The following is a 26,843-nucleotide window of genomic DNA, read 5'->3' as shown; positions in this document are numbered from 1 at the left end:
TAGTTTGCTGAATAGTTACCTCTGCCCTAAATGATAAAGGTAGAGAAATCAAGGATCCCTAATGATAAAGTTAATCTGGTAATTATTATTCAATCCTCAAATCTAAATCAGCAGAAGGAATGGTCATCATTTTCAAATTATTTTGCTAATTTGAAATGTGTGGTAAGCATTAACGTGTTTTGATGACTCTGAGTCCAAAGTTTATGATTTTTCAAATTTCAACACAGCCGATTTCTGAATCAAATATGTTAGGAATCCAGTGATAACTCTTATTTACTGAGTTCACTTGATACATACAGGTATACATACATAGGTATATACACAGAAATAATTTAGATGGTTGGGTTTTTTACCTTATCAGAAAACCAAATGAGTCTGGAATCTTCATAATACCTAAACATGCCATATTTAGGATCCAATAATTCCCTCATGATGAGCAAGAAAAATTCTTTGCGTACCCCTCCTGCATCAACAGCATCTTCTCCAACAAATATAACCTAAGAGAGCATAATGTAAACACTGAATGTAAAGAAATGAAAGTATATTCTGGAGATCTTATAACATATTACTGATTACAGAAAAATGCTCAGCAATTAACAGTTTAAAAAAATTTTTAAGGATATAACTTTATGAAGTTTCGAAGATACACTAAAAACAAATAGGAAAACTTTAAGCATATTTTCTGAATAAAAATCCCAATTATACAATGGAAAAAAGTCAAATTACCTTGAGCGGCTTTTTGTAGTCTATATTCTTTGTTTTCCTAAGGACTTCCATTGCATCTCCTACAATATTTTCTCTACGTACCACTAGAATTAGGCAGGGATTCACAGATTCGATCACTGGGAGAAAAAGAGAGGAGACATTCTGTCTGTGGGCCTGGTCAATAGCCATCTGGAAGACAGAAGATTAAAATTTTAATAGCAATGTACAAAGACGCTACTGTGACTAAATACACCAATCTCTACCTGTTAGATATTCTCTAACCCCTAGAACAATTCCTATACTACTGAATTTATATAGCATCTAACACAGTATCTAGTATAAGAGTTTAATAAACTGTGTTTTGAGTATAAAGAGTATGCTTTTGAAAATTTTACATTAATGTATAACTAATGATACCATTAAGCAAGCATGGAACTGTAATACCGATAAATCTGAACACTGCTGTTTCTCAAAAGAGAACTGGGACGAAGAGTGAGGTAAAAAAGGAATGCATTGAAATAGAGATTAACCAAAGAATTTATATGCATAAATGAATAATAACCCAGACACAGACAATAGTGTGGTGAAGGCCTGGGGTGGGGGCGGGGTAGAAGGGGTCAATGAGGGGAAAAAAGGGGACATCTATAGTACTTTCAACAATAAAGATAAATTTAAAAAAATAAAAAATAAAACCACCCTATGTGCTCACAAAGCAAGCATTTGGCTTTTACCATTTAAAGCCTTTGTTCTCTTCCCATGGTTTTCCCTGTTCTTGTTCTAAAATGGAATATCCTATATTAAATGCACCGATTAACTTATTGATTTAACAAGGGCTGCCAAAACAAAACAAACAAAAAAACTGTTTTATGAGCTGTTAGTATAGAACCCTACAAAATACCTATTTTTTTCTGTTGATGAAAATGGAAATAAGCACATCTCTAAAATCCCCCCTAGGATCTATTATTTAAATATCCAGAGGGATTTAGAATACCAAATGCATTAATTTTAAAGGAATGAAAACAGCTATCAACACTGGGGGAAAGGATTAATTTTTTAAAGCATTTTTAGAATATTAAATGCCCAAGGTCTCTTCTTATTCTTTTCTTAGTTTTCAGTCTCTACAGTTAGATATTCTATACCAGAGAGAAAAACTCAAAACCTTTTTTATTTACAGGTTCAAATGATAAAGCAAACCTACTACAGCCCTTCAAAGTCATAATGTAAACTAATTTTTAAAATCCTCATTATAAAGGAATGCTTAACATAAAACAGAGGGAGTTGGGGGAGAAGGGAGAGGGAGGAGGAGGAGGAGACAACCAAACTTAGAAAAATATTTTTTACTAAAACTTTCTTCAAGGAAATTTCATAACCCTCCTCCTAACAGGTGATCAAATGCATTCTACTTTAACATCATTTCACCTCTAGTCACCTCCCTCTCTTACCAAGTATATAAATAGGGGATACATAATGAAGCAAGACTTGAAACAAACCAACATTTTATCAAGTAAACTAGTAAAATTATTTATGAAGAGTGCTTATTTCTGTAATGAAAGAGGCTTATACCATTTTTTAGATATACAGGGTGTCCCAAAAACAGTATACACACTTGAATAATTATTAATTCCAATGGGTTAAATCTGAAAAGAAAGAAACATCAATTGAGCTATCAGAAAAAAGTATGTATACATATTTTTGGGACACCTTGTATAATGATTAAAGGTTAAATTATTTTATTTTCATTTAAACATATTTAAGTAGCCCTCATAAGAAGATACATGTCACATGGAATAGTCATCTTTACAAGTACCAAAGGCACTCTGCAAAAGACCACACAGGTATAAAATGTCCCAAAGATGATTGATTATAAGCAAGTTTCAAATATTTACTTAAAAAAATTTTTTTTAGTGCGTTTTTATTGATTTTTAGAGAGAGAGGAAGGGAGAGGGAGAGAGAGATAGAAGCCTCGATAAGAAACAACATTGACGGGCTGCCTCCTGCACGCTCCCTACTGGGGAATTGAGCCAGAAACCCGGGCATGTGCCCTGGGTGGGAATTGAACAGTGACCTCTTGGTTCATGGGCTGACACTCAACCACTGGTCCACACCAGCTGGGCCCAAATATTTACTTTTTAAAAACTACATAAAAACAATCCAAAAACCACTCTCAAATCAGATTAGTACATATTATATAATATTTTACCTGCATCTGTAAGACTGCATCTGTTTGTAACAGAGTAGTTTTTGCTTGGGCATCAAATACAAATGGATATGTGCAGATTGTAACAGGGATATCTGCCAACTGGAAAAAAAAAAATTAACTTATTAGTACAAATTGGTTTGTGATTGTGATTATATTTCTCGTAGGTACTGTCACTTCTTGTAAAGTTGATCACATTCTTGGTTTATTCATTGTGTGTCATTCAGGAATTATAAATAAAACATGTTGCTTACTTCCCAACACAGGCATACCTCGGAAATACCACAGGTTCAGTTCCTGACCACTGCAATAAAGCAAGTCATAATCTTTTTGCTGGTAGAGGCTATTGCCTTCAATTTGTAAAAACCACAACATCTGTGAAGCATAATAAAGTTCAATAAAACTAGGTATGCCTATATAGAATTTTTAGTGATAAACTCAATTCCCAGTATCAGGAGGGAATTATTCTTGAGTGTCCACAAAAACATAAATTACAAGTATCTTTTGCTTAACATATTAACTCCAAGTTTCAGTGAAGTAGATTGCAAATTTATTCTAAAATTAGGGACCTCCAAATAAACACAGTACTTAGTTCATAAAAGCCAGGGCTACTCTAGCAACAGAGGCCAATGATAAAGCAATCTGCTTATTTATTCATTTAAGAGATATTTACTGCAAGCAATTAGGGTGCTACCATTAATGAGCCTAACCATCTGTTCATTCAACATACAAAATAAGCACCACCAGTATTATTATGCTCTGTCAACCTTTAAAACTGGTAGGACTGATCTATTATACCTATTATATCATGTTAGTCATCTTATACATAATTATTTATCCTTGCAGGTAATGCAGTAATGGACTATTAAATGTTTTAACAGTTCGGAAGAATGAAAGCTATGAGCTGCAGTCACGGACTCGGGAGTTGGATGAGAACGGTTCCGACCGTAGGCCCAACAAGCACCACTTCGGTGCCCACCCCAGGAGAGGGCTGGCTAAGGCTCCCAGGGAGCACTCAATACAGCAGGAACAACCCACTTCTTTTTAAGGGCTTAGCAAGTTCTTTATGTTGGTCTGAATCTGTACTTCTGTCCATCACTGTCCATCACTTTGTTTTGTATTTCAGTCTTCATTTTGCCTCTGCAGGGAAGTATATGTGGTTTAAATATTTCAAGTCCTCATGCTCCTTCCCTAAGATGTCTTTTTTCCCCACACTAAACACTCCCAGTTTTCTCAATCATTCTGAAAATATGGTTTTCAGCTCTTCATCATCATAACTGCCTTCTTTTAAATGTATTTTAATTTGTCTAATGTTCTCTTAACTATGGCCACAAAAACCAAAATAATCCCGTAGTGCCCAACCAATATAGAATATCCACTCTTTGTCCTCAACATGTAAGACAACACCTGAATTGTATTTTTACAGTAAATTAATTATTCTTCACTATATTTCATATGAATTTTTTTTTTTTTTTACCTCCATTCTGTATTTGTGTCACTAACTAGCTATTAATGGTGGAAAGTCATTTTACTATTCTGAAATTCCAAAAGATGGAGATGATTCCTAAAGTTCCCTTTGGCTCTACAACTATATTTGATAACTTTCTGTGCTGCTTCTATCTGAGGACGGGAAGCGAACAATGTTAGGCCTATAATTTAAAGTGAACTCTAAATGCTTTATTGGTTCAAGTGGGGAAAAGCAAAACAACACAACAAAATCTAGCTTATAACAGGACTATAAAAGAAGTTCTGTAACATTCCCAAGGGTTAAAAAGGTAGGTTTAGGATTGCTGATGATGTAAAACAAAGTGAGGAAGATGATCATGCTGAAAGTTTATTTGATTTTATGACCATTTCGAGTATATTAGTTTTAAAATGAAAGATCATTTTACTTCTCTAATATAAAATATTTTCTGACTCATTGTATAGGCATTTGTCAAATTTTAAAAGTTTGCTTTTTTATATTCTAAAGACATTAAATTTTATGCTGGAAGACTTAGGAGGACAGGGACTAATTTTAAGCAATTCTTGTTGATAGGAATCAGACAGGTGTAACATTAAAACAGAACTTGTAATGTTCTTTCTTCTGTTTTTGACAGAAAGGGAGAAGGAGAGAGAGAGAGATACACTGATGGGCTGCCTCCTGCACGTCCCCTATTGAGGATCGAGCCCACCATCCAGGCACGTGCCCTGACCAGGAACAGAACCAGTGACCTCTTGGTGCATGGATCGATGCTCAATCCACTGAGCCAAACTGGCTGGGCCAGTTTTAATTTTCTTCATAAAATTCCTCTGAAATTCTATACAGGACAATTTCTAAAAATTCATTTTTATAAATATGTATATATATTTTAAAGTCACACACACGAGGAAACTTTGGCTCTCCTATCACTTAAGACAAACCAGAGTATATTTTACTCCGAACATGAGACTATTACAACAAACTTACCTCAGTTAATCCATGGTTGACATCCTAAGACAGCAGTGCAGAATGTAACAATGAGGAAAGAGCAATGTTAGTGTCCAAATTTAACTATTTCTATTCAAAGTAGCATTTCATATATTTTGCTACAGAAGAATACAGAATTAATGAAGTAGACAAAAATACATCTACAACAAAACTTACCCTTCCCACATGTACCTTATATATCTATAAATGTAACACCTTTGTTTCAGGTACCTTGTGATCATAAAATTATTGAGGCTTGAATATAATAAAATTTGGTTTCAGCAACTAAGCACCCCATTTGCAGAATTTAGGTAGAACAGGAAAACTAATCCTAGCTTAATTTAGTCTTGAAGAAATAGTTACAGGGCTCAGTTTTTCTACCTGGGAAATGGAGAAAATATTCCTCAAACTTCAACACCTGGTTAATCCTGACAAAGATATTTAAAGGTATTTAGTAGAGTAAAATGCTACAGGGGAACAAAGTGAGAAAAATAAGCCATATGTTGTTTTTACTTTTCAGAAATAACCAGTGAAACATAGGTATATTAAGTAAGGGTTCTTTAACACTAAATTAGCTTAAAAAAGAAAGTACAAGACGGGGTACAAGGATTGACAAGTAGAAAGAAGAAATGGAGAAAAAGATATTTATGAAGGAAATAACAATGGAAATTATCATGAAAGCTTACCACTTCCTTGAACAGAAATGTATACTTTCTTGCAGAAAAAGATTCCACATATGTTCAGGGTATAGATTCATATGAAGAGCTAGAATCTCCAAAAATATGTTACTAAATTTGCAGGTGGTACTTTGTATAGTGAGGAATTAATCTTATCCAAAGAGAGGTCTGACTTTGTCCTCAGGTACTGGGAGGTGATGTGCAGATGTTTGGAATGTCTCCTGAAAGGATTGTCTTTGTTTACCTGGGGGCACTGGACCACGTGATTATCAGTTCTGCCTCCAGAAGGGCTTGAGACTAAAGGTCACCTGCATGGGCAGTATGTGACTGAGCCTCAATAAAAGTTCTGGGCACCAAGGCTCTGGTGAACTTCCTTGGTTGGAACCCCTGGTGAGTATTGTCACACATAAATGCTGGGAAATAACTTGTCCATGACTAAAGGGAGAAGAAAACAGAGCTCTGCCTTTGTACCTTTCCCAGACTCCACCTATGCCTGTTCCCTTGGATGATTTTTAATCTGTATCCCTTGCCTGTAATAAACTGTAAATGTCAGCATAATAGTTTTCAGTGACTTCTGTGAAGACTTGTAGAAAATTATTGAACCTGAGAGTGGTTTGGGGACCCCTCAACAACTTGCAGTTGGTATCAGAAGTGAGGGTAGTCTTGTGTGAACAGTTACCTCTCACTCCACAGTTGGCTAAATTCTCAAATGCCTTGAGGGCTTTAAGATATTAGCAAAGACTTAGGGTTCTCTCACAACAGTGTGCTAAATAAAGCCAAAGCAGTACAAGCATAATCAAAATATGACTATACAAATCCTATTCTGAGAAAGTTACTGATAAGTTTCTTTCAAAAAATTCAGAGTATCAAGTTATCACTACATAAGTGCCCCTACTGGCAGTGTTAACAAGACTGCACCTGGCTGCTGTTCTGCAGAAAAAGCCTTTTAGATTACACTCAGTGTAATTTGAAGGCAAATTAACAGGAATATCTGAAATCTTTTTATAGTATATCCCGTGGGACATTTTAAGTGTTATTACTACTAAGAAAGTTTGAATAAGCAAAGAAACATCTTTCAATGTTTTTGGATGACCTATGGCCTGCTTGATAACTATACTAAATACCAAGTATATGCCAGGAGATGGATTTTATTCTTAAGTAAATAATAAAACATTAATATATATGCACTATTTTTATTGCTACAGATAAATAAAGGTGCTATGCATATCATTATGCACTGGGGACTAAATCACACCAAAGCAAAACGTAAGTCTGATTGTAAAGAGATATGAACTGGTAGGAATATAAAAAATGAGACATGGAAAACTTAAGAGAGACTATTAGATATCAAGCAAAAGGATTTATCTCAGAGGCACAGAAGGGACAACCAGATCAAAATCATTATTAGACATTTCAATTAAGGGTTTAGTATCTTAGACAAAAGCTCAATCATTTTAAAAAGTCAATGTTTAAAGAGCAAGGATGAACTCTTCTGGAAAACAGCTGCAAGGTAGTTGTTACGTTAGTTGCAAATCTAATTCAGTCAAAGTAGTATTTCCAAGGGAAATTTAAAAGGAAAACAAAGTAGTTTGGGAGCTGGGGGCAGGATATTACAAAACATGTAAAGTCAACTAAAGGTCTACTGCTAAAAATTCAACAATCATTCAATGCATGACCTTCTACTGACTCCAAATCCACATACTCAAGCACTAACTTTTGACTGTTTTTAGAGTGGGGGCCCTGAAATTGAGTCAAGGAAGGCCAAATTTTAGTTACTCAAAGTCCTAGAAGCTAGAGTGAGAAAGGCCTGAAGGAATGCTCAAAAGTTTCATGGTCTAAAGCAGACTTCACCAAGGCTTTTAACACCAATGGTTTATAATGGTTCCAGTCAAGAAAGATGCAGCTCGTTGGCATGTTTTAGTTTCAAATAATTACTTACGGCAAAACACTATACCATGGCTGGTGCCGTCTTGATTTAAGGGCATAACATAGGATTATTCCGAGAAGGTACAAAGAGAAGATACCGAAGCTAATGAAGTAATTCAAATAAATATGAAAGGTCTGGGTGGCTAAACAGAAATAAAAAGGTACTTTTAAAAAAATGAAGCAAATGGAAAATACACAAATATGATTTGATAAGCCAATGCATAAGGAATCAGTCCAAGAGTCTGCAAATTATTAATGCCATTAAAAAAGACTGGGAGCTTTAAAAATAGCAAACTTTTCTGGGAAATATTTTAGCTGCAAGGGAGCACAAATGCACTTTAATTTCTTCTTTTTATTTAACGAGGAAGAAACTCAGACCCAGGAAGTTAAGTACTGTCGTATCTCCCCAAAGCTGGTCTCTCCCCAGCTATTTTCCTAGTCTGCTGGTGAACATTCATGTTACAAGCTAGCATTGTCCACAGCTGAAGTACAACTTAACTCCACAGAACAAATACAGTGATGATTTATATGCACAGCACAATTTATAATGAATAAATAAGACACCTGACTTAAAAATATACACATGTACAAAATGTAATATCAAAGACTATAAAAAATTTCACCTATTTACCAAATATCTTAATTTACCTACCTATATCTGACAAGTCCTTCATAGGTATACACAGTTCTTAAAAATAAATGAATATTCATTTTTAAAAAATGCTTAACTTGAATCTTATAGTAATTCAAACAGGCACAGACCCAGTATAGAATTTTCTATACTTTATTTTTAGTCAAAATTTACTAGATATATATTGATGATATGCATGTAGAGCAGCTGAAAGTGTAAGGAAAAGAGAAAAGAGCAAAGAGTTTAGTAACCACTAAGGTTTGTTTTTGTGTTTTTTTAAAATATGTCTTTATTGATTTCAGAGAGAGAGAGAGAGAAAAACATCAATGATGAGAGTCATTGATTGGCTGCAAGCCCGCAACCCAGGCATGTACCCTGACTGGGAATCGAGCCCCGATTGCCTGGACCCTAGGTCGACGCTCAACCACTGAGCCACGCCCGGCCAGGTGCCACTAAGGTATTTTTATAAGAGGATAAAGCAATGTATAACTGAGAACAGTACCTAGAAAGTAGAGAGAAAAATCATAAAATAGCAGAAGGTAAGCAGAAAGAGAGAATCCATGTGCCCCTTTATTTTGTCAAGAGAGGGAGAAAAATAAGATAAAAAGCAAAAGAAATCCAAATAAAAAAAGAGCTTCCTACGTTGAGATCAGAGTCTTGAAAAGCAAACTTAAACAAAGATGTGTAGTCACCAGCAGGAACAGGAGGATTAAGTCAAAACTGCATGAAGCCCTGACCGGAGGATCAGCTAGTTGGAGCACCACCCTGTACACCAAAAAGCTGAGGGCTCGATTCCCAGTCAGGGCATAGATCCAGGTTGCAGGTTCAGTCCCCAGTAGGGCAGCATTTGAGAGGCAGCCCATCAATGTTTCTTTCTCACATCTATGTTTCTCTCTCCCTTCCTTTCTCTCTAAAAAAAATCAATGAGAAAGAAATCCTTGGGTGAGGATAAAAACGAAACAAAACAACTTCACGAAAATGTAAAGAGAAATAGGTGAAACAGGATGGAAAAATGGAAGGGCACGAGGTATAGGCAGAAGTCTCACCAGGACAAAAGGGTATTACAAGGAAAGGAAAGATTTCACAGAATTAGCTTTCAATAGTAAGGAATCAGAGACGTGTATTCCTGAGAGATTCTTAAAATCCTTGACTGAGAAAGAAAGTAAATGAAGAACAAAAATCTCAACAGATTATGGCATAAAGACAAATATAATAAAGGTAAAATAATTTTCTGCAGTGTTTAGAAGAAGGTAAAGTGATGTGCATATCTAAATAAAACTTATACACATAATTCATAGTAATTATGTTCTATCAAAGAATATTTTAAATGTTCACACTGAAACAATGGAATTATTTCAAGATCATAAGCCTTGTTCAATAATGGTATATATATATGAGTAGATATACATATAAACACACCTGTATCATCACAAAATAGCATGTGAGAAATTTAGGATAGATTCTTTAAAACTTTACTTACAGGGTCAACATAATGTTCAACTCAGTATTAAGACTAGTGACACAAGTATGACTTTTATTAAAAAGCCCCAAGAAAAAAAGTCTTTAGAGTTATGTGTAAATGAGAAAGTGTTTAGAACTCTCAAAGAAAAAAGCTCTGTGAAGTTAAATGTTATAATATAAATTAATGAACTTTTTAAGAGTTGCATAGTCAAAGACCTTCACTGTAAACTGTAAGCCTTCTATTCCCAGAGAGAGATCAGAAGAGCCCAAATCTGGATCTGGGTTCTGGATTCTGATTTGTAAGATATGATATTAAACCCACTAAAACAAATTAAATAAGGAACAAGCAGAAACTGCCTCAACCACCTATTCAATATCACTCTTTCTATAAATAAAGGAAAAGCAGTGGTTGAAAGAGTAGAGTAATAAAGGGCAATTCTGAAGTATAGCAACCATATAATAGATCCAAAAACAATGAGAAGAGGAAAAGCCAAGAAATAAGAAGGTAGTCCTCTAACTGCCTTCCTTTACCAGAAAACAGTCACACTGAGATAGCTACTAAGAAATTCAATTTGGTATCACCTCAGTTATACACCAAGAGGAATTTAGATACAGGCCTGCCAAACTTAAAAGCAAACAATCAAACCATAGCTTTTCTACTTAGCACAAGATTACTGCTAACTAAAAAAATCCTATTAGACTAGCATGTCTCTTAACTTGTTAAGAATACAAGTAGTTTATGACTTATATACTAGATATAAATTCAGATGTCAAAGGATATCTGCTCTAATTCACAGTGATCCAGGAGGATATGACTGTCTAGGATAATGTTTCTAAAACTGGGCTTGTAGATTCCTGGGGATATATTCCTAGTATTCTATAAGTGCTCCAGGAGGATTTTTAATTTTAGGTTTTTATAGCAATAATTTCTAAAAAACTGATTAATCTAAAATTAGGATAATCCACTTATAATACCAGTATTACCATGAAACTCCAAGAGTTGCAATGGTTGTGAGTATAATCAAACTGGCACCAAAGAGGATCTCTATGTCTAGGACTTCATACATAAATGGTGTGCTTGATGAGTGAAGGCCAAATGAGTATCACAACTCATCCTAAAAGCAAATGTTTTATTGTAGCTCATTTAGAGAAAGGCAGCAAGAGAACAGTTATCAGACCAGACACCTTAGGATAGAGGTTACTGCCTAACTTCAAGTATGTGTCAAGACAGCCAATAATAACCACCCTTTTACCAAGACTTAACTATGCCCTGGGAACTGCCCTAAGCACTTTAAATAGAGCACATAAATTAATCTCAGTAACTATAAAAGGTAGGTACTATTATCCCACTTTACAGAAAAGGAATTAAGTAATTTCCCCCCAAAACACAGAATGAATAAATGCTGAGACAGAATTTGAACCTGGGTGCACTTATGTTATAGTGCTTCTTTGCCATATTTTGGTGTGAGCTGAGATTCCTGATCACCAGAACATAATCATCTTCCATACTAAATATTAACTTTATTTTTAAATCTGTAGTATTATATATAATTTATAAATTTGTTAGGGTTTTAGAATTCTTTTAAAAGCTAGGCACCAGGAGTTTAGAACTAGTTTAGGGTTTGTATATTTATACATATATTTTTTAAATATGTTTTTATTTATTTTAGGGAGAGAGCACGAGATAGGGAGACAGAAACACCTATGAGAGAGAATCTTCATCGATCAGCTGCCTCCTGAACGCTCTCTACTGGGGATCGAGCCTGGACCCGAGCATGTGCCCTGTCCGGGAATCAAACCAGTGACCTCTTGGATCACAGGTCCGTGTGCAACCACTGAGCACTCTATCCAGGCTTTTTCCTGCTCTTAGGGATGCTGTGGAGAAAGAATTTAAAAAGCTTTGCCTAGGTGAGAGATTTAGTTTAAGTAGGGAAGGAAAAGGAAATACTTATTCAAAACTTTCCCAAGGTCAAATATTTTCTTTCTTAAAAAACTGTCGTCTCTGGACTCTAGCTACCACTCCACTTTTTTTACTCCTTTCTCTTCAATGCAGGACTTCTTGAAAGTATTGCCTAAGGCTGTTGATCCCTATTCCTCACCTCCAAATTTCCTTTAAGCATACATCACCCTAGACTAGCATTAGCCAGGTTATCAATAACCTTCATGTAACCAAATTCATTGCTCAATTCTATGATTTTATTTTATTTCTCAGCAGCATTTAACACAGTCTCTCCTTCACTTAATTTTGGTTTCCACAACTCTCTTCTCATTTTCCTCCTACCTTGCACCCACCACTCCTTAACCTTTGTTGATTTCTCTCCTTTCCTCATTGCATCTCCAATGCATCAGCAATTCTTGCCCCTTTTACTTCCGAGGCTACTTCCCTCTTTCATCTACACAACCACCAGCCTAGTCAAACCAATAATTTTTATCTCCCCTAATCTACTAAAACAGTCTTCTAACTAGTCTCCCCTCTTTCATTTTTTGCTTCATTCTCCTCACTCCATTCTCCAGAGCCTACAGAATGACGACTTAAAAATACAAATCACACTGTAATTCCCCGCTTGCCACCCTTCGATGGCTTACCACAACACTTTAGACAAAATCCAAGTTTCTGATCCTAAGTTATAAAACCTCCATGATTTGGCACCTGTCCATTTCTCTTGATCCTTTCCCAGAACTCTTCCCACTCCCATATTTTAGCCATACTGACCTCTTTCTATCCTTCAAACATGTCAAGATTCTTCTCACCCAAGATCTTTTACTAGGTGTTCATTTTTCCTGAAATTCTCTCTACTCTGAACTTACATGGCTACTTCTTAACATTTAGATTACAGCTTCATTAGACAAGACTTTTCTGATTACCCAGCTGCATGAAACCATAGTCTTTATTACATTCTTTTATTTTAATTCTCTATATAAGTGCATATTATTAACTAAATTTTGCTTTGATTACTGTCCATCTTGCCCATTAGGCTGTAAGTTCTATGAGAAAAGGACCCTTAACTATCTGGTTCATCACTGTATTTCCAATAACTAAATAAGTGTCGGTTACATAGGGGATTCCCAACAAATATTTGTTGAATGAGCAAATGAGTAGTCCTAAGTCTGTGGAATAACTGTAAAACTGACCTAGGTTCCCAGTGATTCACGGGGATGGGGGAGTGGGAATCAGGGAAATCAATATAAACAAGTACCTAGGGAAGCAAAAGATATTCTAGAAGTGACCTGATATCTATAGATGAGAGTATCCTAAAAATAGCATTCACTAACCATACTGCCATTCAAAAACTATAATACTTTTTTAGTGTCTACTGGACATATTCCAGACACTATTAGAGGTGCTGGTAAATAAACTGACAGAGTGCCTATCCACAAGGAGTTATGCAATGCAGTGAAAGGCTATTCACCTTTCTACAACTGCTAACATACAATGCTTAAATTATCTGCTTCGGAGGTGGAAAAGAAGGCCTCAAATACACTATAATGGTTAGTAAACAAGAGTATTAACCCTGGCTGTTTTATATCTAGCTGTTTACACATTTCCCTATTACAATTTTGCATGTCTCATTCAAGTTTCATAAGTCTCTTATTATTTTAATGGAACATTAAGTGTCCAGTTATTAGAGATTTAGCCACATAAAAGTATATATATATATATATGTGGATGTAAATGAAGAAATCTGAAATTAAACATATAAAATGGGAAGAAATAAAAAATAGAATGAATGGTCCTAGGGCTCTCCCCTGGTAGTTCTGAGATACTGATCTCACAATAGTAATACTATATTCTTAAGAGTCCCAGTATCAGGGGCTCCAATATTCTCAACATTAGAGAATTAAGAGGCAATCACATTGAAAACAAATGAGGGTTATAAATCCATGTCAAATTTGCATTTTTCGTTAAAAAAGTGTAATCTACCTCTTTGGTTCAGCTTTGATATAAGAATGGAATGTTTATTTATAAATATGTATAATATGCAGTTTCTCCTTTGCAATGTTTTTATTTCAATAATGAGCTCTGCATTAAAGCCCTGAAAAAGAAACTGTGTTTCAAAAACAAGCAATTATTTTCATATTAGGACAAATAATACATAAAAATAAAATCACAAAATGCAAAAGGAAACATACCATTCCATAGGCCTGTTGTTGAACCCAGTTGATATAATCATTCCTTATGTCTATCAATTCTTGTACTTCATGTATATAAAATTTATCATACTGTATAATCTGCCCCGTTTTCTCATTTACCTACAAAGAAAAATAAATAAAAGTGTAATTAACATTAAACTTAACTAGTACCTAAGACAGAGATTGAAAAGTGCTTTAATAGAAAAAGGCTTGAGATTTCTTAGCTAATTTTCTCTTCTATAAAAAAATCATTTACTGAGTGCCTACTATATGCAAAATGTTAGTTAAGTGCTATGGGAAACAGACTTATAAGATGTGATATATGCATTCAGCACCTGAAAATCCAGTAAAAATGAAAAGTATTTATATAGCCACCACACATACGAGATATGTGCCATTAAATATATATATAGTATGTATAAACTAGAAACTATAGGGACTTATGGTTGGGAATGGGACTTAAATAACAGTAAGAATAGCTAATGCTTAAGTGTCACTCTGTACTGGCATCTGATTAGAATGAAGGGGTAACATTTGGGTAGGGTGGGAAATACAAAGAGAATGCAATTTACCGCCCTAAAAATTACTTAATAATTACAAAGGGAAAAGAAGTCTTTACAGTGGATAGAACCATCTTAACTGAGTGATCAAACTAATCACCACCAATATTGGGACTATCAAATATATTATCCTGTGGATATAATGCAACAGAAGTACAGACATCATCTATGAAGCCAAAAAATGTTTACCCTAAATCTATTCAAGTCTCTTGATCTAATTCTAGTTTATAGGAAATACAAAGGATAAAGGAACAAGTTAAACATGACCCTAAGGAAACAATCAGACAAATGTCCTGATTGTAGGACTTTTATAAGAAGGCTGGCCAGGACTCTCCAAAAAGTCAAAGTAATGGGATTTTTTTTTTTTTTAAAGTGGAGGTTCCAAATTTTCCCCATGGGAGAACTTTCAAATCAACATGAGAGATAGGGAATAGAGCTCAAGCAGAAAGCAGCAGTTTTACCAGACTGAGAAGTCACAGGTCAGAGACTAAGGCTGCCGAGGTGGCAGACAGTAAGGCAAAAAAAACTCAGAAAGAATCCCAAAGGGTGAAGCTGAAAAATCTGTATGCAAATTCTCTCTACATCTTTGGCTAACTCTTAATCCGTAAGTGTTCAAGATGAGACTTGGGGGCGGGGGGAACACCCAGAAGGAAGAGGCAACTGGGAGGCTACTCTTAAGAGTAGATTTTAAGACAAGCATTTCCAGAGTAAAAAAGGCACATTTCATAATGACAAGAGGATTAATTTATCAAGAAATCATAATAATCCCAAATAACGGTGTTCAAAATACATGAAGTGGAAAATCAACAGACTCACTATCATAGCTGATAATTTTAACACCCCTCCCTTGGTAACTGATAGAAAAAAATAACTAAGAATAGAAGATTTACACATTTTCAACCAACTCATTATTATAAAACATTCTACCCAGTAATTATACATGGAACAGTGCCTAAAATAGACCATAAAATAAGTCTTAATAAACACATTTAAAAGTATACAAAGTATACAAAGTATGTTCTCTAACCACAATGAAAGTAAACTAAAAATAACAAAAAGATATTTGAAAAACCCTAGAACACTGGCAATTAAACGAAACACTTCTAAACTACCCCAAAATTTTCCTGAATCCACCAGGGAGCTAAAGTCATAAGATAACCAAGTAGCCTGAATTCCAAGGATGGACAGAGACTTGCAAAGAGAAAAAGGATGCCAGAAAAGGGTCACCTGTGACAGAGCAAGAAGATACTGCTGTCATAAAAGCAAGAAATCACCTAAAATTATAATAAATTGCTAAGTATGACTATGGGATAACTTCACAGTATAAAACCCCTGGAAGCCTCAGACAGTTTGTACTCACTCATATATCCTCAATGCCTATGAGGATGACAGGAAACAGGGCGGAAAATCAAGAGCCATTCTCAGTGGTGCAAGGAATTGGCTGCCTCTGTGACAAGGATCTGCCCCCCAGAACAAGGATCTACCCAGATCCTTTTCATGTAGAGAGAGCAAAAGCTTTCAGTCACTGAGAAAAGGGAAGCAAATTCCATGCTGTGTTGTTGGAGGAGGGAAAACCCCTCAATTCCTGGGAGGAAGAGGGATAAGAAGAGTCCCGAGCCCAGAATCTTTATCAGTAGGACTAGAGGCCCCCTTAGAAGGTGTAGGGAGCAGAAACTCTTGAGAGACTCCCATATTTGAGATCCAGGTACACATAATCTACCTAAGATGGAGGCTATAGCACAACAATGTTGAAAGCACTAACAAGCAACACCAGTTTACCACTGAGAAGGGGCAAGAGTGAGGAAAGAAACTCCTCTACGGAGCAGGCGTGCAGACTGAAGCACAAATACTAAGAAAAATATTGACATTTCACCCCTACCTTACACACTAGGCAACATTAGAAGAATCTGAGGCCTCTGGTGCAATGAATGGACTAGAGAAAACAAAAATCTCAATCCCACTTTAACTCCTAATGAGACTAACTTAAATTCCCACACTAACAGGCCCAAACAAGAAGAGATGTACCCATTTACAGGTTTTTAAGCTATTTACTTCAGCCTCTACTATTTTATAGTTAACCAAAACGCAAATAAGCAAAATAAACTAAACAAACAAAAACCACAAAAAAATGATTCAGAGGTGACTCATGCTGGAGCATGTAGATAGAGACTTTAGGAAAATATTTTGAACTGAATGAAAATAACACAACACATCAAAATTTGTGGGATGCTGGTAGAGAAGAACATAAAAGAAACTTTAAAGCATCAATGATGATGCTAAAAAAAAAAAATCAACGATCCTTGCCTCTGCTTTAAGAACCATCTTTTTAGATGATCAAATGAAGGCAAAATCAAATAGAGGGAAGGAAATAAAGAGCAGAAATTGATGAAAAAGAGAAAAATGCTAGAGAAAAATCAGTGAAAGCAAATGTGTTTTATGAAAAGGCCAATAAAACTGAGAAGCCTCTAACCAAACTAAATAAGACAAAAAGAGAGAAGTCACAAATTATCACTACCAGGAATGAAAGAAGAGACATTACCACATAGATATCTTACCAAAATTGACTCAAGAAGAAACAGAAAATATAAATTACATTTTATTTTTTAAATTTAATATGAAATTTTAAAATTTCCCAAAAGAAAACTCCAGGCCAAGATGGTTTTAATAGTAAATTCTATCTAACTTTTTTCCCCCCTCACCGAGGATATGTTTTTTAAAAATTGATTCTAGGGAGTAGGGGGGAGAAAGAGAGAGAGAAACATCAATGCAAGAAATTGTTCAGTTGCATCCTGTAAGCAATGTAATCAAACCTGCAACCTGGGCATGTGCTCTAACAGGGAATTGAACCTGCCACCCTTCGGTGTACAGGATGACGCTCCAACCAATGTTAGATAGAGCCACATGGGCCAGGGCTCTATCTAACATTTAAGAAAGAAATAATACCAATTTTAAACCAACTCAGAAAATATAAAAAGAGGGATCATTTCTTAATTCATTTTATGAAGCCAGAATAAACTTGATACTAAAAGCTGATGACAATATGAGAAACAAAAATGATCAGATCAACATCCCTTATGAACACAGACATAAAACCCTCAACAAAATATTAGCAAATTAAACCTAACAGTATACATAAAGTATAACATACAATGCCCAAGCAGAGTTTATCCCAGGAATGCAAGGTTGGTGTAATATTCAAATATCAATGCATTTCACTACATTTCAGAAAATAAAGCAGAAAAAAATAATTTGCTCATTTCAACAGATGCAGCAAAAAGCATCTAACAAAATTCAGTACCTCTTAATAAACACTTTCAGCAAACCAGAAATAGATGGAAACTTCTTCAAATAGATAAAGCCTACCTTAAAAAAAAAATTCCACAGGTAACATCACACTTATTTATAAAATAATGCTTTCTTTCTAAGATTAAGAATTAGGCAAGGATATCCACTGAAACCATTTATATTCAACATTGTACTTGACATCTTAGTCAATAAAACAAGGCAAGAAAATAACATGATTGGGTACATAAATCCAAATGAATCTGATTATTGAAGCTTCTAAATTATCAAGGTTACACAGTACATAAAACTCAACTGAATTTCTTCACTAGCAACAAATATTTGGAAAATAAAAATTTTAAATTATAATTTACAGTAGCATCAAAAACAAAATATTAAAGAATTTAACAAAAGATATTGAAGCCTGGCTGGGCGTGGCTCAGCGGTTGAGTGTCAACCTGGGATCCAGGCAATCGGGGTTCGATTCCGGGTCAGGGCACATGCCCGGGTTGCGGGCTAGGCAGCCACTCAATGACTCTCATCATTGATGTTTCTGTTTCTCTCTCTCCCTCTCCTTTCCTCTCTCTGAAATCAATAAAGATATATTAAAAAATATATATATATATATAGAAGACCTCTGAAAACTACAAAATATTGCTGAGAGAAAAAAGACTTAAATAAATAAGAGATATACTACATTCATAAATTGGGAAGAGACTAACAAGGTTCAAAAATTGCAAAAATGAATCTGACTGAACTCTAGTTTAAAGCAGCAATATAAAAAACATTTTTGGTATAACATAGGAAAATTGCATATGCCTAGGCAGATAGATGATATTACAGAAATATAGTTAATTTCTTTAGTATTACTCGTATGGAGGAAAATGTCCAAGAAAATTAATGCTGTTTGTATTTCAATGTTTTTGTATACAGAATGATATTCAACATAAAAATTAGAGAGTGAAGTGAATGGAAAAGATTTCAAAAAGGTCTGAGGAAGAACATTCTTGACAGAGAACAACATGAACTAAAGGAGACAAAAATTTGTATATACCTGCCCCGGCTAAACTGCTGGTTCAAGAATTAGAGGCACATGGAGCAGAGCCGGACCCAATATGAAGCTTGGAGCTAAGCCCAGCTAAAGCCCGACAAGGTGAGCCAACTTCTGCCAACTTTCAGGCTGAGGCAGAGATGAGAATAAATGCTTATTACTGTATGCCAATGAGTTTCAGTGTGTTTTATTGCCGATCATCACTGTGGTAAGAGCTGATACTCAGGGACATAAGGTATTAGAGTCAACAAATGATAGAATCAGAGTGATATTTTATGCAAATTATCCTGTTGGCAGAGTGAGGTAGAGTCAAGAATGAATATAGAGGCTAGTGGTAGGGAACTGAATCAGGATATTAAAGGTTCAAGGTTTCTAGAAACAATGCAGAGGTCATGGTAGCTAACTGGATATAAAAAACAGGAGAAGAGCCTGGCTGGTGTGGCTCAGTGGTTTAGAGCCGACCTAGGATCCAGGAGGTCACGGGTCAATTCCCGGTCAGGGCACATGCCCGAGTTGTAGGCTCAATCCCCAGCAGGGGGCATGCACGGAGCAACAAATCAATGACTCTCATCATTGATGTTTCTATCTCTCCCTCTCTCTGAAATCAATAAAAACATACTTTTTTTAAAAAAAGAAGAAAACAGGAGGAGTCAAAGACAACTTCAAAATTTCAGGCCTGAATCAGTGGGGGGGGCAGGGGGGGAATGCTGGCAACACACTTACAAGTCAGGAAAAGACAATAATCTTGGTGAGGCAGGAATAAGAGCTGGGAAGGATGATAAATTTGGTATTAAAACCTCTTTTTAGTGTAAAATGATGGCAAAACCATCAAGTAACTCAAGAGAAAGGTTTGCCTCAGACACATAATTTATAACTATTTTCCTTAAAGGAGACAACTAAAGCTGTATGTGGCAGGAGGTGAGGGAGAGGCAAAGAGTGAAGGGCCAAATGCAGACACATTGATGCCACATTTCGGAAAAGAAAATAAACCACTGGAAAAAAAACCAAAGTATAGCATATACAATTATATATAGTGTGCAGTACTTGATAATGATAATAAACTACTACATCCCTGGTTTATGTATTTACTATACTATACTTTTTATCATTATTTTATAGTGTAGTCTTCATACTTACCAAAAAAAAAAAAAAGTTGGCCGTAAAACAGCAAGCCATATTGCACCAGCAGTAGCCTCATACATCTCAAGCTTACCACATCTCTTGGTTGCATCGTCTCTTGTGCTTGATTTAATCTCATGTTGTTTGTATAATAACATGCTGTACAGACAGGCTTGCAGCCTAGGAGTAATGGGCTATATCCCATCTAGCCTAGGTGGATAGTCAGCTATTCCATCTTGGTTTGTTAAGTGCATCCTATGATGTTCACACAATGACAAAATTGCCCAACGATGCATTTCTCAGAATGTATCCCCATCATTAAGCAGCGCATGACTATACACACACTAACATTTTATCATATTGGACTCAAATGTAGTGATACTTGGAGAAAATGATTCACATTCCACTGACTGCTGATACATATTTTTCTTTAAGTATTTTAGATTTTAAAACGTAAACAGCAGTTTCCTTCACCAATATCAACCAGTGTTTGTAGTCTGTATATCCTGCAAATACGTTTTTGAAAAGAAATATGACGTTAGAATAAAAATTAACAATTCAGAAATCAAATTTGGTTCAAAAACAGACAAACTGCAGTCAACTTAGACTTGGGAGGAAATTATGGCTGTTAATTCAGTCACAATAATTTAATAACTAAAGAGAAAATCAGTTAACAATGCTGTAAAAACAGGGAAATGAGACACTGAACAGAAGACTGATCCAAAGACCTGTATATAGATTTACATATAAAAACCAACAGTTTTAAAAAATATATAAAAATACATTTGTATAGTAGATATGACATTATTTTACCCAGAAAGCTTTCATTAGTTCTGAGTTCTGTGCCCTCCTATGTGTTCTCATAGCACCCTTCATTTTCCTTAATCTAGTACTTATTGTGCTATATCATAAATATTTATTTGCTTATATGTATAAAACTGCTCTAAATTTTTAATTTTAACAAGGGCAGAAATCATCTTTTCCTAATCACCACATCCCTAATGTCTAACACAATGATATACACATAGTAGGCACTCAATAAATATCTGTAAAATTAATTTTTTTTAAAAATCACATGGTAGTTCAAAACAGCCTGTACATTCAAGTATACTGCCTGCAATGGACAAAATAAAATTATATGTTTGATCATAACACTTTTATTTCACATTTTAATTACAGTTTAGCATTCTGATTTATAAACCTCAGTTCAAAGGTGGTACATAGTAAGTAGAGATGTGTGTCATATCTATTTGGTTTATTTAAGGGTTCCTTGCAAAAAAAATTTTTTTAAATCACTGATTTTAGAAGATTAGCAAGATACATAGCAATTAGACTAGATAGGCCAAGTTAAGTCTTTTCATTAGGAACATCAGTATCCCTATAATGTACTGTTTGAAAACTCAGAAACTACTAAATAACCCAATTACTTGCCAGGAAACTCATTTAACTGGTAATACATCCATTCCTGACAGCAGGTACAAAAGCTATCTTTCTTACGCCATTTGGAGCATTGGATATGATTTTTAATTCAAAAGCTTTCCAAAGGACATGACATAAAGGGAGGAACAAGTCATCCATATATCCCAAAATGATTAGGAAACATACAGTCCAATTCTCTAGTTCTTAATCCTGCTCTAGGGTTAGGTCAAGAAGGAAATCACATGAGGAACCTTCTTCTAAATTTTAACCATGGAGCAGAGAGAATGAATATATACAGTTGTCAGTCATAAGGTGTTTTTGAAAAAACAAGTTTCTGATAAGCAATTTACTTGGGTTTCACTAAAGATGAAAATGAAGCATCCCTGATAGTTAATTTCCACGAGTATCCATTTATGGCAGATTAGGACCAAGGGAAGTTTTCTCCAAAGTAGGGGATAGAGGAAAGTGAGTGACTGCTCTAAGAACTCCCAGTAAGAGATGCTTAAGAAATTGGTATCATTATCATTCTGCTTTTGAGTATGTAACAATTTCGAAAAAGGACCTAGTTTCCATATAACCCAATGATCAAGTTAAGAGTAGCAGTTTCCCATCCAAATGGTGGTAATGGTGATAATAAAATCACTGCTGTATGTAAATATAATAATTAAATATATTGTATGATTTAAATAATACATCAATCCTGGGAAACTATTAGGCCAGTATTTTAACCCTTATTTTATAGATAATTCTCCATTTGCATATGCGATAAAGAGAAAGACTTGTTAAAAATTATAGATGACAGGAAGAAGCACAAATGGAGTTATAAACATGGTCTTTTAACAATACAGTACTATCAGCTATCATGGAAATAGGAACCACTAGATCTAGGGGCATAAAATAAAAGCAAAACTCCTGCCCTGGCCAAGTGGCTCAGTCAGTTGAAATGTCGTCCTGTACACCAAAAGGTCTCTGGTTCGATTCCGGTCAGGGCACATACCCAGGTTGTGGGTTTGATCCCCAAGTGCATACAGTAGGAACTGATCTATGTTTCTCTCTCACATCAATGTTTCGCTCCTTCCCTCCTTCTCACTCTCTCTCTTTTGCCCTTCTTCACTCTCTAAAATCAATAAAAACATAACTCTGGTAAGGAGTAAAAATAAATAAATAAATAAATAAATACCCCCTGTTAAACATATTATATTACTATTATCTGCCAATACAGAAGTACATTAGAAGCAGCAAGAACTTTGCAAGTAGACTTGGATTTGTATTTCAACTCTGTTACTTAGTAGTTTGTGACATTTGAAATTCAGAATAAGGGGCAAAATATCAACCACACAGAGTTTAAAAAGTAAAATGAGGAATATATATAACATGCTCACATGAATTAATGTATAAAGGAGATACTGCCCGGCCAGGAGAGGCTCAGCGGTTGAGCGTCGACCTAGGATCCAGGCGATCAGTTTTCAATTCCCGGTCAGGGCACATGCCCGGGTTGTGGGCTAAATCCCCAGTCAGGGGCGTGCAGGAGGCAGCCGATCAATGACTCTCTCATCATTGTGTTTTTCTCTCTCTCTCTCCCTCTCCTTTCCTCTCTCTGAAATCAATATATATTTTTAAAAAATTTTTTTAAAGGAGATACTAATCCTGGACACTGTTAGATTACTTTCTCTTCCCTTTCAGCTAGCAAAAATTTAGGATTCTAGTATCTAGCATGGCTCTATCAAAAAGGTCTCTGGAGATGGGACCCCCATGGGGTTCTTCTTCAGTAGAGAGTGAGGCTTCTGAGCTAAGCAGATAACTTACTTGCTCAAATTCTATCTGTAATTATGGAAGACAAAAGGTTAAATTCCTTCCTCTTCTCCTACCCTCCCTTTTACTTGTGGTAAAAGACACAGCTAAAGCAACCAAAATATAAATATAAATAAATAAATAAATATATATATATTTAAAGAGGTAAATAAAAATAAGTACATAAGAAAGGGGAAAAGGGTGAATAATTATTTGGGAATCAAGTCTGACTATAGGAAAAGAGTTCAGGGGTATCTAATTAATCTGTTGAATCCTAGACAAAAGGCATACAGAAAGGCTTATCCCATGAAGTCAGGGGATGTTCTTAATAGCAGATTACTGCAGAATCCAGTTAACCCTAAAGTGCTATTAGAAAGGCTTGTTCTAGGAAGGGCAATTAGAAGAATGACTTATTTCCTAGGAAAGAAATGGCTATCATTTCCTTAATTATAAAGAGAAATGATGACCGTTCCCCTCCCCCCGCCATGAATCTTGGACATTCTAAATACAAAAGAGTAATTTCAAAAAGATTGAAATTTAGAAAGTACACAGGAACTTCTCTAAAAGAAAAGAAAAAAATAAATGCTCCATATGGGTTCTTTCTTACAGAGAATAGAATACTATCTTCTTTATTCTCTTATCATTTACCTCAGTACTAGGTAAGAAGCGTCTGAAAACAGTAAAGAAGCTGTTAAGGGGAAGAAACTAAAGAGAAAAAGGTTCATATGAGTTTTTTAGTCATTTGTGAAGCTAGAAACATAAGCTTCTCCCTTAGGTCATGTCTCCCAATAGCATCTCAAGAATACCAAATGGCATAAAAGAGATATACCTACCAGCTATCAGGGATGTCTCAAATCCATCTTTAATGAAACAGCTGAGACTACTTCTTCATATAACTTTGAACTGCTACAAGTATAAAGGGTACTATTTTTTATACTGAGAGGAAGGGCAGGAAAGAACAATAGGTAAGTTAATGAATTATATATGGTTCTGATTTCAAGTTAGTTATTTGTTTCAAATGAAATGTTCTACTTTAACTGAAGCCATTAGTACCCAATAGCCAAAGAACATGAGTTTTGATTCTCATAATCACAAGTAGGATTCAGTCTCTTTCATATGATAGCCATCTATAAATAACAAAAACATGGTATTTAAACTAACAAATCATGTTCTTCACAAGAAAATATAAAGAGAATTCTAATTCATTAGTATATTATTGTTCTGCCCAACTACAGACAAGTTATCCATAAATGCCTAACGAAGTCAAATAAGACCAAAGCTCCAAAATACAGACGTATTATATCTTTTAAAGAAAAAATAGATAACCTTTTCAAATTTCTATTATATATCTTTAATGCCAAACTAAATCTATAATATATTAATATTAAAATAAACATTATCGATCTGTTAGTAGCAATGGGGAAAGAGGAAAATAAACTATTGGACATACCCTATGTAATATTTCTAAAACCTTTAATGCAGTATGAAGAAAACTGTTGAAAATTCTTCTTTCAGAAGGGGGAATGCCAATCTTGTAGAGTTTCAAAAGATGTACCACAACTTCCTTAAAAAGTTCTACAATCTTGAGGAATAGTGGAGGTTCAAGTACTGACCACCAGTTTTCTGTTATTAAAAGGTGAACACACAAATAAAATAAATTTAAAGAATCACGATTTTCAAAATAATACTGAGTTTTCTTCTAAAGTATTGGCCCTTAACCCTTTGAAAATCCCAGGAAGATACACATGACACAATATTTTGTGTAACATTTCTAGACCTCACCTCACTTTCAAGTTAAAGAATATTGTTCTAAAAGCTCTCAAAAGCAAAAATATATAGATGATGTGTTGTGGAATTATGTACCTAAATCCTGAATAATTTTGTTAACCAGTGTCACCCCAATAAATTCAATAAAAAGAAAAAAGTAAGAAAGGTGTACTGAACTTATATTTTTGGTTTCCTAAATTATATTTAAAACTCACCATTATACCTAATATTAACACCAGTTATTAAAAAGTGCTTTGGAAATTAGAATTTTAGTTTTTAAACAAAACACTTTAAAACTGTATTGCTTCAATATTTAAAGATCTTCCCAAGCTTTATCTCTCAACACAAAGTTGAAATATTGTGAAGCACCACCTTTAAAATGCAAGGTACTCCAGAAAATCAAATACAGAAGCTGAACGATATAAAGTACATGTCTGTCTTTTCCTACATTCACTATTTGTTGTTATTAACTACAAATACCACAATCCTACGAAGCAGACAGAAAGAAGACAAAAACTTCTGACAACATGGAATAATGTTCTGTGAGTCCCTGCCTCACTCTTCTATTACTAATTCCCCAGGATTCCCCGATTCTACGCTACTTGTTGCTTCCTCTGCTCATCTTCAGCCTAAAAATTCTTGTACTGATTTTATTACTTCCATATATCTCAGCTTCACATACCTAACAAAAACTATTAGGAAAGAAAGCACTGTGTTCAATGTAGCAAACTGTAACAGCCAGGAGACAGAGATGAAATCTTCACAATTAGAAAAACTAGGATAAGAAAAATTTAGGCCAAAACTCTCGAGGAGACAGAGACAGAACTGTAAGATCAGATAAGCAGAATCTCATCTACGTGCAGAGAAATAAATCAAACATCAGGAAACTAGCAAGTGAGGGAAAGAGAAGGCAAAGGGTTAACAGAATTCAGGTAAGATTTAATACCCTTGTTTGTTCAATTTTAATTGTTCCTCCTCCTTTACTTCTTTAATAGCAATATCACTCTAGAGGAGATGGGGGAGGGGAATATGAAATACAATTTTTGTCTTTCCTGATACTGTCTCTGCTACTGTGTTTGATTAAAATTTTAATACTGCATCCAACAACTTCAACAACTAACATCAGATGACTAGAAAAAAGCAACAAAAGGAAAAACAGGCTTATTTTTCCCTAAGTCAACGTCAAATAAGCAGGGTAGAAAAATTTCAATGAGCAAAAAGGTAAGAACTTCGGAGCATTTTCATTTAAAGAGAAAAGGTTATAAAAGAAAAAAAATTTTAAAGTCTTACCAAGTACTTTCAATGGTGCCTTTTCTAGGTTCACAAGAGCTGTACCAAAGGGAATTGCTATTGTTGTAAAATTGTTGGAATCACTCATCAGGGGACATTCTGGTAGAGTAAGATAAAACCTCAATGCTTCAACATCAGGTAAGGAGCTAGTCAGTTTAGGAATCAGATTCTTTTCCAAACTAGCTGCCACCTATATTTTGACAAAAAGTAAAACCTACTTCATTTAAAATAAATGTACTTTCCCCCCAAAATTTTAAAAAATAACAACAAAAAGATAATCTTATACTATAGCAAACATGAAATGGTGAAAGAAAAAAGTGTCTTGCAATGACTCAGTGAATGTACTTTGGAGCATAATCAAAATTAATGCCTACGCATTGCTAAAAG

At 35.0% G+C, this 26,843-nt stretch overlaps 1 protein-coding gene across 3 annotated transcripts in view; it reads right to left on the bottom strand.

Annotated features, from left to right (window-relative positions):
* The window catches only part of HERC4 (HECT and RLD domain containing E3 ubiquitin protein ligase 4), a 108,389-nt gene that overhangs the window by 19,147 nt on the left and 62,399 nt on the right, over positions 1–26,843 (bottom strand). For 2 of the 3 annotated variants that reach the window (XM_081157960.1, XM_081157959.1), the window contains 6 exons: positions 26,457–26,646; positions 24,850–25,022; positions 14,178–14,297; positions 2,906–3,004; positions 727–894; positions 354–497 (listed from right to left, as the gene is read on the bottom strand). In XM_081157960.1, coding sequence (XP_081014086.1) covers positions 354–497; positions 727–894; positions 2,906–3,004; positions 14,178–14,297; positions 24,850–25,022; positions 26,457–26,646 — 894 coding nt within the window. Of the gene's footprint in view, positions 1–353; positions 498–726; positions 895–2,905; positions 3,005–5,351; positions 5,376–14,177; positions 14,298–24,849; positions 25,023–26,456; positions 26,647–26,843 lie in introns of all 3 variants that reach the window. The other variant, XM_081157958.1, reaches the window with a different exon arrangement.

The sequence above is a fragment of the Miniopterus schreibersii genome, assembly GCF_964146895.1.
Source record: "Miniopterus schreibersii genome assembly, chromosome: 14".
In the NCBI taxonomy this organism is placed as follows: Eukaryota; Metazoa; Chordata; class Mammalia; order Chiroptera; family Miniopteridae; genus Miniopterus; species Miniopterus schreibersii.
This window is presented reverse-complemented; position numbering and strand designations above follow the sequence as displayed.